The sequence below is a fragment of the Gymnoscopelus braueri genome, assembly GCF_963280865.1.
Source record: "Gymnoscopelus braueri genome assembly, chromosome: 15".
NCBI classification, from domain to species: Eukaryota; Metazoa; Chordata; class Actinopteri; order Myctophiformes; family Myctophidae; genus Gymnoscopelus; species Gymnoscopelus braueri.
Genome location: NC_137620.1, coordinates 39,178,536 through 39,190,627, shown reverse-complemented (window position 1 = coordinate 39,190,627; position 12,092 = coordinate 39,178,536). Strand labels below are relative to the sequence as shown.

The following is a 12,092-nucleotide window of genomic DNA, read 5'->3' as shown; positions in this document are numbered from 1 at the left end:
ATTTCACAGCTTAAAATCTGTAAGATTTATGCCAAATGTCTCCCTGAAATTTCTACCACTGAGGAAATAGCTGCTTGCTCAGGAGAAATATTGCCTGACCTTTGGGCAATAACACTTGTCAACCAGCAGGTGTCCCATCTCATGTCACTGTACTGACCTGCAGCTTGGAGATGATCTCCTCTTTAGTGATGTTGACCAGGTTGAGGTCCTCCACAGCGAAGGCAGGGTAGGAGATGATGGCCAACACGCCTGCGTCCACTTCCTTAGATATGGACGCCTTGGGCAGCATGGAGGTCAGGATGGACTGAAAGACCGGAAGGAGAGAGAGAGAGATAGAGAGAGAGACTTATTTATTTATTTTTTACATTTTATCCAACACGAGGTTGATTCGTAGACCGAAGATGATGCACACCAGAATATAAACATATGTTTTTTTGTTTTAATGTATTATGAATGGATGGATAAGTGCACGTGTGCGTGTGTCATGGAAACTGATTCTTGTGAATCAGATTCAAACCACATTCCTAAGTGGTTTGAAATGGAATTTAAATCTGATCTCTAAAGATGTGTCTCCGTCTGGACACTCGGACACTGAGGCCTGATTTATAGTTAGCCATTCGACAAAAGTAGCGGATCCACAAGTTCACCACGCGATCGACATTGTCGTACTACAGTGTACATGAAGCATTACACTGCAACCAGTGCAGATTAATCCGATCCCTTACAAATAGCAGTGTGGGCATGAAGAGAAGATTTGAGAAACATGCATTGGCCTGCAGTCTGAACAGAGCGTGAGAAGTGATGGCAGAATTGGTGACACGTTGAACGTGTGCGTGGGTCTTATAACCACTGTCTTCCTCTCTTTTTCACACATTCTCTCCATCTTTCTCATAATGACTGTCCTCCTCTCTTTTTCGTGTGTGTGCGTGTGCGTGTGCGTGTGCGTGTGTGTGTGCGCGCGTGTGTGTGTGTGTGTGCGTGTGTGTGTGTGTGTGCGTGTACCTGACAGTGTTGTATATCATCAACCAGTGCATGGACCACAGAGCTGGGTCCTCCTTCAGCTCCAAACAGGTTCAGGTCATCCAGGGCCTCCAGGGCTGCCTGCAGGGCAGAGTCAAACACCACAACACAAGTATTACATGACAGCAGAGTATTACACATGGTACTAGAGAGGCCCTCTGGGAATCAGGAGGTCACCAGTTCTTCCCCACCACCAGTTCACTCAGGGACACTAAACCCCTAATTGCTCCCTGAGCACTGTATTAATGACATCCACTGTTCCTAATATAGTTAGGAAGGATGGGTAAATGCATTTGTGCAAACTAAATGAACTGTAGAAAATACCCTAACAACAACAACAGTCAACTTGCGGAACTACTTGTGTTGGTGATCATAATCTGTAGTCGCGTATTACTATTAACTAATAAATGGTGCTTGTACAATTGTTGCATAAAAGTAATATCACACTCATGCTGTTGAACTGAATATCAGCATTATATTCAGCACTCAGCCTGTAATTTCATGCTTATTGACTGGATCATGACTGTGTTGACATACAGTACAACAGCACTCAGCCTACAGCCTCACGCTTATGAATGAAACACAGTTGTGTTGATATACAGTCCAACAGCACTCCTTCTAGTGTGATATTGTTTACTGAACTCTAGTGTCCCTATTTTGGGCATGTAATAAAAGGTAAACAGGTGAATATGCTGCAAAGATATAAAAAAAATATATCACAATTTAACATAAAACAAAGTATATTGTTATGTATGTATGCTAAAGTGGTTAAGTAAATCAGAGCAGAGGGAAGAGTACAACAATATAGTATTGTATAGAACTGATAACACAGCAGCACAACATGAGTTCAAATCCAAGCTCAGAGAAGAAAAAACAAAAGCATAATATAGTACAATAGTATAATTACAGTAGTATATAGCATAGCATTGCATAGAATAGAACAGCATAACAGCAGAGTACGGTTTTAAATCCCAGCTCAGAGAAGAACAGACAAAAGCATAATATAGTACAATAGTATAGTATAGTATAGTATAGTATAGTATAGTATAGTATAGTATAGTATAGTAGAGAATAGAATAGAACAGCATGAACAACGGCAGAGTATGGGTTCAAATCCCAGCTCAGAGAAGAATAGACTAGTACAGTACAGAACAGATAACAGCACAACAAACATCACAGCGTGGGTTCAAAGCTCTCAGCTCATGTTGTGTTGCTGCTGTCAACACCACTGATGATGAATGTGACCTCCTGACAGGGCGAGTAGAGAATGTACCACTGTGGTGCCCCTTTCCATTAGGTCTGAAATTAGCCTGTGTGTGCATGTGTACTAGGTTATGTTGACATTCTTGGAAACCTCTGAGGTTTTACTACTACTGTATGAACCTGATACCCTCACAACCAACTGAACCAAGGATAACACGGGGCATGCCATGTGTGTGTTTGTGTGTGTTAGGGTTAGGGTTAGTGAGCAGAACTGCAGATTTACGTTGCATTCATGCCTACAGTATGAGTAAGAGACTGAGGACACATTGAATATATTGAAAGAAGTCAAGATTGTCTGCCTGTACACGAGCGAGCGAGCGAGAGAGAGATAGTGTGGTGAGTGTGACGAAGAAAAATAGCATGCGCGCGTGTGTGTGTGTATGTGTGTGTATGTGGCTGGCAGGTATATCAAAGCAAAGTATTCATTATCTCCTCAGTCATCCACGAACCATTACATTCTCAGCTGCCCAACAGTGCTCTCTCTCTCTCTCTCTCTCTCTGTTCTCTCAGTGCGACCCCGGGGTCTGTGCAAAGGTCACATGTGGTGACTGAACTGAGGTTTCTATGCTAGTAGTAATGTTTATGGTCATACAACAGATATGTGTTAGTTACTTGTTCAGACCTTTTTGTATTCAGATTAACAAATGTGAAGAACGCCATTTAGATAGCATGTTGTTTAGGCAGATGCCAGGTTCATTGTTTATCTGATATCCTAGTTTCTTTGAGACACTACATTATTCTCTCTCCACTCTACTTATGTGACTGTTTACCTTGTTGTTTCTCGACTAGGGTTCATGCTTACTCTGCTTATTCTGATCTCGCTCTGGGTAAGAGAGTCTGCTAAATGCGTAAATTGTCATTTTAACAGGCATTATGCATGCTGGTTTGCATAATCAACATTTCTTCATGAAAATGAATATAGTGGAGATTCACACAGACAGTTTGATATCATCTGGATTGACAAATGCCTTCTTTTCTTTTTAAATTGACAAGAGTGTATGATGAAGAGCATAAACGACTCTGTGGGATGGCTGATGGGAGACTCAGAGTGAACTAGATGATGTTAAACTGTCTTTATGAATCTCTGCCATTGGTGTGTGTCATTATGTGCATTCATACCAACCTTGGCCATGCCTATGGAGCTGGCATTCAGCTCGGTGATGCCCTGGTTCGTCTTGTCACCTCTTTCCCACATCCCATAATCCTGTGGGACACCAGAAGACGACAAAGTACTGTCATGACAAAACAACCTACTGTTAACACTTTGGGGTGAATACGTATGTTTGTGGCACCTTTGTGACACCAAACGCCTAGTACCCTTGTCCCGCTTTCTTTTTTTAACCCCCTTCCCCCCCATTTGTTTGGAGCGCCCAGCCAAGCTGGAGGCACTAGAGGATTCAAACCTCTAATCTCTACGGTGGTGGACAGGACCTTTACCCTGTGCAACCAAGAATCCCCCTGTTTTAGCTCTTGCTCATTTGATTTTCCTATTTGTATCATCTGTTTAAGAAAGTAGGTAGCTGATATATTGCACTTTTACTTTAGCGGTAGGTACACTCTTAGTTGCTTGTTTTAGAAGAGAATGCACTAAAGGTAGGGTAAGTGATATTTTTTGGTTAAAACAAAAAGTATTTTGTTAAAAGGTTAAAATACTATATTCTGATAGTAATCATTGCTATAGAGTGTTTTTTCAGTAACAGATGTCTCCCTGTCTCTCCAGCTCTTTTATAAACAGAAAATACATTTTTCGGTAGGTGTCAAAATCTCAGCCAATCAGGAGAAAGTACCCATTTTTAAGCTTAATTTGTATAGTGTTCCAGTTCCAATTTCGCATGCTCATTTCTTAGTGTCATCACTTCCAATTTCACTTGTTTAATCTGTATCCTGATTGAGTTCTCTGTCCTGATTGGATAAAATTGGAAATGAAACTGAAGCTGAAACGAAAATGCATTTTCTGTTTAATAAAGAGGTGGAGAGACAAGGAGACTCCTAATACTGAACAAACACTCTATAGCAATGAGTACTATCAGAATATAGAGCTATTTAACAATTATTTTAACCAACGCAAATCACTTACCCTACCTTTAAGACTTCTGGTGATTAGTAGTTTCCTTGCCTACCTATGATGAATGCACTTATTGTAAGTCGCTTTGGATAAAAGCGTCTGCTAAATTAATGTAATGTAATGTAATGCTTTCTTTTCAAGAATATAAACAAAAACCACCACCTGATTTTTCGGTCCCTGTATCTCTCCCAGCTCTCCAACTGTCTGAATGGACGTGCAACATTTTTTGGGTATACATTATACAGTACAAAGAATGCTTACAGCAACTTTGTAGGCAGCCTCTATGTAGAACATCAGGTTCTGAACCACATCCACTTCGTCTAGCGTGTAGACAATATGGAGACCTGGAATGTGCACAACACACACAGAATTTGTTAAAAGGCAAATGGACCGGTACTCTCTTCTGCTATGTGAGAGTAACTGTGCATTCTATTATTATATAAATATTAACCAGTTTGTTGTTTAAACTAGTAGCCATGATATAGACCTATTCAAAGTGATGAGGATAAGGACTATAGAGCATTCTGCATTGTAACACAGGCATCATCTGTGTTATATTCCAGTCACATGAGACAACACGATCAATACTCAGATCAATACCCTGAGCATTCAATCCAAGGCTAAAAGCATTTCATTTGCCTCACATGGTTTAACTACTGTTTCAGAGGAACTACGCCAATGAGAGGGAGCATCTGCCTCTCTCACACACACACACACACACACACACACACACACACAGTCTCACCTGAGGCAGTCATCTGAGCGAGGAAGAGGAGGAACAGAGAGGTGGCGTCCACCTGCAGATGTCCCCACTGGTCATCAGACACCACCGTCCCACACGTCCTGATGTTGTACTTGGCATGCAGAGAGTCTGACGTACTCTTACTGTACTTAAACTTCTCCACCTTATCCAGCTGTGGGCGGAAGAGAGTTAGAGGAATGTATGGGTAGGTAGGTGGATTGAGGGGTGGATGGACTGATATATTGATGGATAGATAGATGCCAATTGGCTGGTTTGTGAATTGTTTCTTTCTGCAACCTGTGTGCACATGTAGTCTCAATGTTTGTATACAAAATAACTGGTCAAACACAGACACTAGGGGGCGGGGCTCTATTTTCATTTCTCCCCAAGGGAAATTAACCATTGTCCTTAATCTGTGCATGTGTGTGTCAGAGAAAGGGCGTGTTTGATACACTTATTTGTTTTAGCTCTTGCTCATTTGATTTTCCTATTTTGTCTCATCTGTTTATGAAAGTAGGTAGCTGATATATTGCACTTTTACTTTAGCGCTAGGTATACTCTTATTTGCTTGTTTTAGAAGAGAATGCACTTAATACTTCTGGTGATTAGTAGTTTTGTTCCCTACCTATGTTGAATGCACTTATTGTAAGTCGCTTTGGATAAAAGCGTCTGCTAAATGACTTTAATGTAATGTAAATGTAATGTGTTTAGTTGTGCGTTGGAAAGAGTGTGCGTTTAGCACTGTTGACATACCTGTCTCATAATGCACTGAAGAATCCCTCTCATTAGTTTCACCACACTCTAGAGAGGAACACAGACACAGACGGTGACATTTCCAACACAGCATCCTCTGTAGGCACTCGGGCACAGAAATATGACACTACTGTACTCCATGCCAACTGGAACGCTCTCTCAGCACAGGGACGCAAGCATGCGCGCACCCACACACACCCAAACACTCACACACACCCACACCCACACCCACACCCAACCCCCCCCCCCCACACACACACACACACACACACCACACACACACACACACCCACACATATAACCCCCAAGCCCCCAGAGTTGCTGAGAAACATTGAAGCTGCCACCCCAGTGGCCAAAGCTGGAACTGCAGGCGGGGAGAAATACATGCACGCGCAAAATATGCTGAGAGATATTTATATATATAGATATAAATATGTAAACATATTATACATAAACACATATGCATTTAGTTATACATAGGCATCTCGAGTGTATTTAATAAATATATCGCGTTCAATCCTTGACACACGGGCTGCCGTAGAACGCAAAAAGGACACTAGTGCGCATGCTCATAACTCTATGGGGGTACAAAATCAAACCAATAATTCTACTTCCGGCAGGTTTCCGGGTGCTTCAAAACGCCACTGAGCACATTCATTGAAATGATAGCTGGGGGCGGGGCAATCCGCCCTCTAGTTATATTATACCTCTATGATAACCCCTGACTGTGCTTTCCCTGCAGGATAGGCGAGACACAATCCTTGAGCCTGGACCATATCTAAAACCAGGGGTGGGCAACCTTTTTGGGCACCTGATCACAGCCGTTTTCTAAGGCTTACGTGATCGCCCAGTACCAGACAGTGAAAAACAAAATAATTAAACCTAACAAAGAATGAGTCAATAATGTAATATGAGTAATAAAGATACATTCTGTATAAATTCTCTATCTAGAGAGAAAGGTTTTATGGAAATCATACAATAACGGTATTTTTTTTATCAACTCAATTGATCACATCAGTAGCCAACTCTGATCACCTGGTAGATCAATAAGAGGTGGTTGCCCACCCCTGTCCTAAACCATTTTCAATTAATCCTAGTCCCAAGCGAACTCTACACACGCGCACACACACACACACACACACACACACACACACACACACACACACACGGCCTACCTGCTCCAGTTCGTAGGCCTTGGCCTTGTCCTCATCTCGATCAGCGTTCTTCCTGTAAGCCAGACTGAGAGCCCAGACTGACAGGATGCTGTACACGTTGTCTCTGACCCAGGCATCAGGCTGCTCTGTGCTGGCTGGTAGTAACCCTGTTACTGGGTCCTATAGACACAATAAAACACAAAGTAACCCTGTTACTGGGTCCTAGACACAATACAACACAAAGTAACCCAGTTACTGGGTCCTAGACACAATAAAACACAAAGCAACCCTGTTACTGGGTCCTCGACACAATAAAACACAAAGTAACCCTGTTACTGGGTCCTAGACACAATAAAACACAAAGTAACCCTGTTACTGGGTCCTAGACACAATAAAACACAAAGTAACCCTGTTACTGGGTCCTAGACACAATAAAACACAAAGTAACCCTGTTACTGGGTCCTAGACACAATAAAACACAAAGTAACCCTGTTACTGGGTCCTAGACACAATAAAACACAAAGTAACCTAGTTACTGGGTCGTAGACACAATAAAACAGACAGTAACTTTGTTACTGGGTCCTAGACAGGACAAAACACAGTCACAATAACCCTGTTAATGGGTAATCTAACGCTTAGATATATTATCCCCCCCTGCTCAATTTTCTTGAAATGTGTGTTCTGAACAGGATAATCACCCCTAACTTTCTGTTGCATGGCCCAAATCCATTCATAATCCAATATGTGGTGTGTGTGTGTGTGTGTGTGTGTGTGTGTGTGTGTGTGTGTGTGTGTGTGTGTGTGTGTGTGTGTGTGTGTGTGAACCTACACGGAGTGATGATGCTATTACCATCATCATCATCATCCCTTGCTGCCTGCTGTTATGACATAACAGGCCTGCATGAGTTTGGGAATCGGTTAATCTGGATTGGAGACACAGTATAGTGCAGAGGTTTAATCTCCTCACAGCAGGACAGATGGAGAGGTTGGTTTTAACTTAAGTTAGCAGCACAGAAAGCAGCACAGGAATCATCGTGTACACTTAACAGTAGGAGCCAGGCGAGAATATATTTTGTTTTTGGGGCGTTTTACCTCACAGACTAAACTCTAAAAAACTACATTCCCTTTCAGAAGATTTTAGATAGTGACGACTAGTCAAACATGAATTTCTCAATCCCCAGTGTTCTCCTGGCTCTGAAGGAGTCTAGCCGTCTATAAGAGTGTCAAATCGTATTGTGTGTGTGAGCAGCACACTGCCAGCAGGCCACATTCATTTCTTCAACCTCATCTCCATATGATCCACCAATGCTCTCACTATCAGACGGTACTTTTACTGTCTGCTCACTGTGTTTCAGGGGGATAGGCTGTGGAAAGCGCCAAAGTTTACAGTACATGCCGGTGACATTATTGCCAGGGATTTGTCTATTTATTTATCTTTTACTGATGCAACCACAGGGGCTACTAATGGCTACTATTTAGCATGCCGACATTCCTGGAAGTAAAAAAATATAGTTTTAGCTTGAAATCCGATGCCAATGCCAAACACTAAAATACCTCCCAATCAAAAACAAAGCATGCTTCCTGCATATTTGACAGCCATTATCATTGTTGGATAACTAGAACTTAACTTGCAAGGTTCACAACTTGCTTAGGCTACATTTTACAACTGGACGACAAAGGACACAGCAGAAGTTCATGACTTTGCGTTTCAACATCAAACTAGCTTTCCTCACTGACAGATGTAGGCCACATGTGATCAAACAAGCTAGTGAGGTTACATAAGCAAGCAAGCACTGCACACCAATTGATTGGCAGAGTCTAAGCATGGGGGTGTACAATTGAATTCACCTACAAACAGTTGCAAATAATGCCATGGTACTTCATTTGTGCTGCTGTGCTGACTGCCCTGACTTATGACTATTTTCATTGAAATATGTAAATACATGATTTGCAGGTTTTTTTTGCACAATGCTGACATTAGAACTAAGCAGCTGGTGATTCCTGAAAGTGTCTGTAAACTCAGTTCTAACAGGTAGACCCTTCACTACATTGCTATCATCCTTTAAAGATCATTTTAGGGCAGTTGTGGCTTTATTTCACACAGGACAGTGTAGAGACAGGAAGCTAAGGACAGACAGGGGAGAAACATGCACGTTTCAACACAGGTTTACATACAGAATCGAACCAGACATTGCAATAACCGCTGTCCCTCACATCATCTCTAGTGTCACATGTTTTGTTGGAAGCATAATGTAAAAACAATCCTGATAGTTGTCAATTTGTACACTTTTAGAGTTTAACTCAGGATGTTACTGTGTACCTTTTGCAAGATGTTTCTCCTAGTGGTCCAAATAAACTAAAAACATGAGCTACATTCCAGAGAATTGAGTCAAGTCCAATGCTAGACCAGATTCAGAATGCATGATCTGAATCAATGGTTGTCCTGTTTACATTTTGCAGTGTGCAGTGCAAGACTAGGGCTGCTAGCCTGCTACTATCAATTATCTTTTAACGATTATTCTATTGATGACTTTTTTGATTGACAGAGAAGTTTGTTAATTGTTTTGTATATTTTCTATGCATTTGTGTATTTATTTATCAATGAATCTACAAACAAATCTGAGATTGTTTTTTCATAATCGACTAAATCAATTTGTCTGATAAACCACTTAGCCCTATTTTATACCTCTTTGTACAATAAAATAGCAGATCTACCAGCTCACAGCACATGTTGTGAGCTTGTAGATGCGCTATTTTGATGTGCTATGTATCATTTTATTAAAATCCATTAAATCAATTAGTTCAATTAACTGTTAACTTGCACCGCTATGCATTTAACCACATCTCAACAACTGTCAGACAGATGGATAGATTTATACACTCCAGTCTTCTCCTATCCAGTTACTGTCAGATCAGTGCTGTTCTAGGAAATGACTGGAGAGGAGATGAAGCTATTCTAGTCTATGGGTTCAAGTAACTGCTGTAAGGAAAACATTTGTGTGTGTGTGTGTGTGTGTGTGTGTGTGTGTGTGTGTGTGTGTGTGTGTGTGTGTGTGTGTGTGTGTGTGTGTGTGTGTGTGTGTGTGTGTGTGTGATTCAGCTGCAGAATGATGAATGACATGGCATGTGAGTGCACGTGTGTGTGTGTGTGTGTGTGTGTGTGTGTGTGTGTGTGTGTGTGTGTGTGTGTGTGTGTGTGTGTGTGTGTGTGTAACATGAGGCAGCAAGGAAATAATGTTTAACCCAACTGAACCATTGTGACATGAAAGCTACTGAAACCTACTACTACAATAATACATGCTTTATGAACGTTATACAGAACTTCTTACACTTATTATAACTGTCTACTACAGTGTGTGTGTGTGTGTGTGTGTGTGTGTGTGTGTGTGTGTGTCAGTGCAGAGTTGAACAGTTACCATTTTCTGCACTTTCAGTGTCAACAAAAGGTTTACACTGAACACCCCCCCCCCACCCCCCCACCCACACACACACACACACACACACACACACACACACACACACACACACACACACACACACACACACACACACACACACACACAACTAAAGCAACAACACTCACTTGGTATTTCAGGATGGTTTGATGAACAATGCGAGCATAGTTGTCGAGTTTCACGCCTGAGTTACTTCTGCTTCTCATGTTTGATCCTCACGAAAACCAAACAAACTTTAAACTTTGCATTCATTAAAGTACAGCCATGACTACATCCACGTCCAGAACATAGACTGTAAAGAGTCCCAAACTCTGATAGCAGTAACACGGAGGACGGTGAGGTTTTTGAAGTGTGTCTGTCAATAGAAATGAATTGTTATGACAAGAGAACCGACAGAGCTGTGTGGCAGGGTTGCCAGGTTTGGCGAGAGAATCAAGCAAACAGGTCTATGAAAACAAGCTCGAGCTTGTAGATCGGCTATTTTCGAACAAAATCTTGAAGAAAAAATTGGAATATTTTTTGAAACATTTTAACACCACACATCTTGTATAGGGGTCCCTGGCATAAAATATTTTCAGATGGGGGTCCGCAGACCAATACATATTGATTGGGGGGGGGGGGGGGGGGTCCTTGACATGAAAATATTCGAGAACCACTGGTTTAAACAACATTAGGAAACAAGCCCAAATAAGCAACTACACTAGACACAAGCCCCCCCCCCCAAAAAGTCGCTTATAATAAGCAGATCTGGCAACGCTGCTGGGCGGCTACTAACATCACGTCACCAGGCTTTCCACACTCTGTCCAGTGGTGGATAAAGTACTCACAGTTTTTACTTTAAGTAAAAGTCTAAGTATCAATACTGCCATGTAGAAATTAGCCCTGAAACATAACTGTCATAGCGTCACGTAAACCATGGCTATGTAGTAATACTCTGTTAGGGCACGCCACGGCCACACCAAACTGATAAACTATTGTGGGCAGCCGACTGTTTTTTGCAGCCAGCGCATTCTAAAAAACGGAGTAGCTTGCAGCCAGAGTGTTGACGAGGAATACAAGAAGACTCACTCCAAAACCAACTCACCCCAACTCAAAAAGGAAAACTCACCCCGGAGCTAGGAACACTCACCCCGGGGGGTGGGTAAACTCACCCCAGGACCTGAGAAAACTCACTCCGGAACACTCACCCCGGGGGTAGGAAAACTCACCCCGGGGGTAGGAAAACTCACCCCAGAAAAACTCAATGGTGTAAAGTGCAGTGAGTTTTGTTTTGTGGGTGGGTTTAACTTTTCCCCTCTACACCAAGTCTGTATGTTTAAAAAAGGCACATCTACCGGCTTGTGAGCTTTCCTTTTTCACAGAATGCTTTCATAATGAGACATGTTTAATCCATACTGGATTAAATTCTTTCTTTGAAGGTATAGAATTACCAAATTATGTCGTTCAATGATATTTTTGTGTTTAAAATATTGTCATCATTGTCCATGTAGACAGGAGGCAAGATTATATTGATTTCAGCAGAAAAGCCCAAAACTTGTAGAAACACTGCTCTAAATATCAGGTTTACACATAAGCTACAAGTTGCTGTTCACCATAACACAACACAAGAGGTCAAATGTAGGAATAGATCAGTTTATTTG

The 12,092-nt window shown here is 41.7% G+C and overlaps 1 protein-coding gene across 4 annotated transcripts in view; it reads right to left on the bottom strand.

Annotated features, from left to right (window-relative positions):
* Nucleotides 1-10,824, bottom strand: part of phka1a (phosphorylase kinase, alpha 1a (muscle)) — a 36,576-nt gene extending 25,752 nt beyond the window's left edge. For 2 of the 4 annotated variants that reach the window (XM_080450546.1, XM_080450547.1), the window contains exons 1-8: nt 10,581-10,824; nt 7,019-7,177; nt 5,844-5,891; nt 5,094-5,262; nt 4,610-4,692; nt 3,407-3,487; nt 1,003-1,101; nt 158-304 (exon numbers count right to left, since the gene is read on the bottom strand). In XM_080450546.1, the coding sequence (XP_080306672.1) occupies nt 158-304; nt 1,003-1,101; nt 3,407-3,487; nt 4,610-4,692; nt 5,094-5,262; nt 5,844-5,891; nt 7,019-7,177; nt 10,581-10,658 (864 nt within the window). In that variant the 5' untranslated portion in view covers nt 10,659-10,824. The remainder of the gene's footprint in view (nt 1-157; nt 305-1,002; nt 1,102-3,406; nt 3,488-4,609; nt 4,693-5,093; nt 5,263-5,843; nt 5,892-7,018; nt 7,178-10,580) is intronic. The other 2 variants (XM_080450548.1, XM_080450549.1) reach the window with 2 other exon arrangements.
* Nucleotides 10,825-12,092: the final 1,268 nt, after the last annotated feature.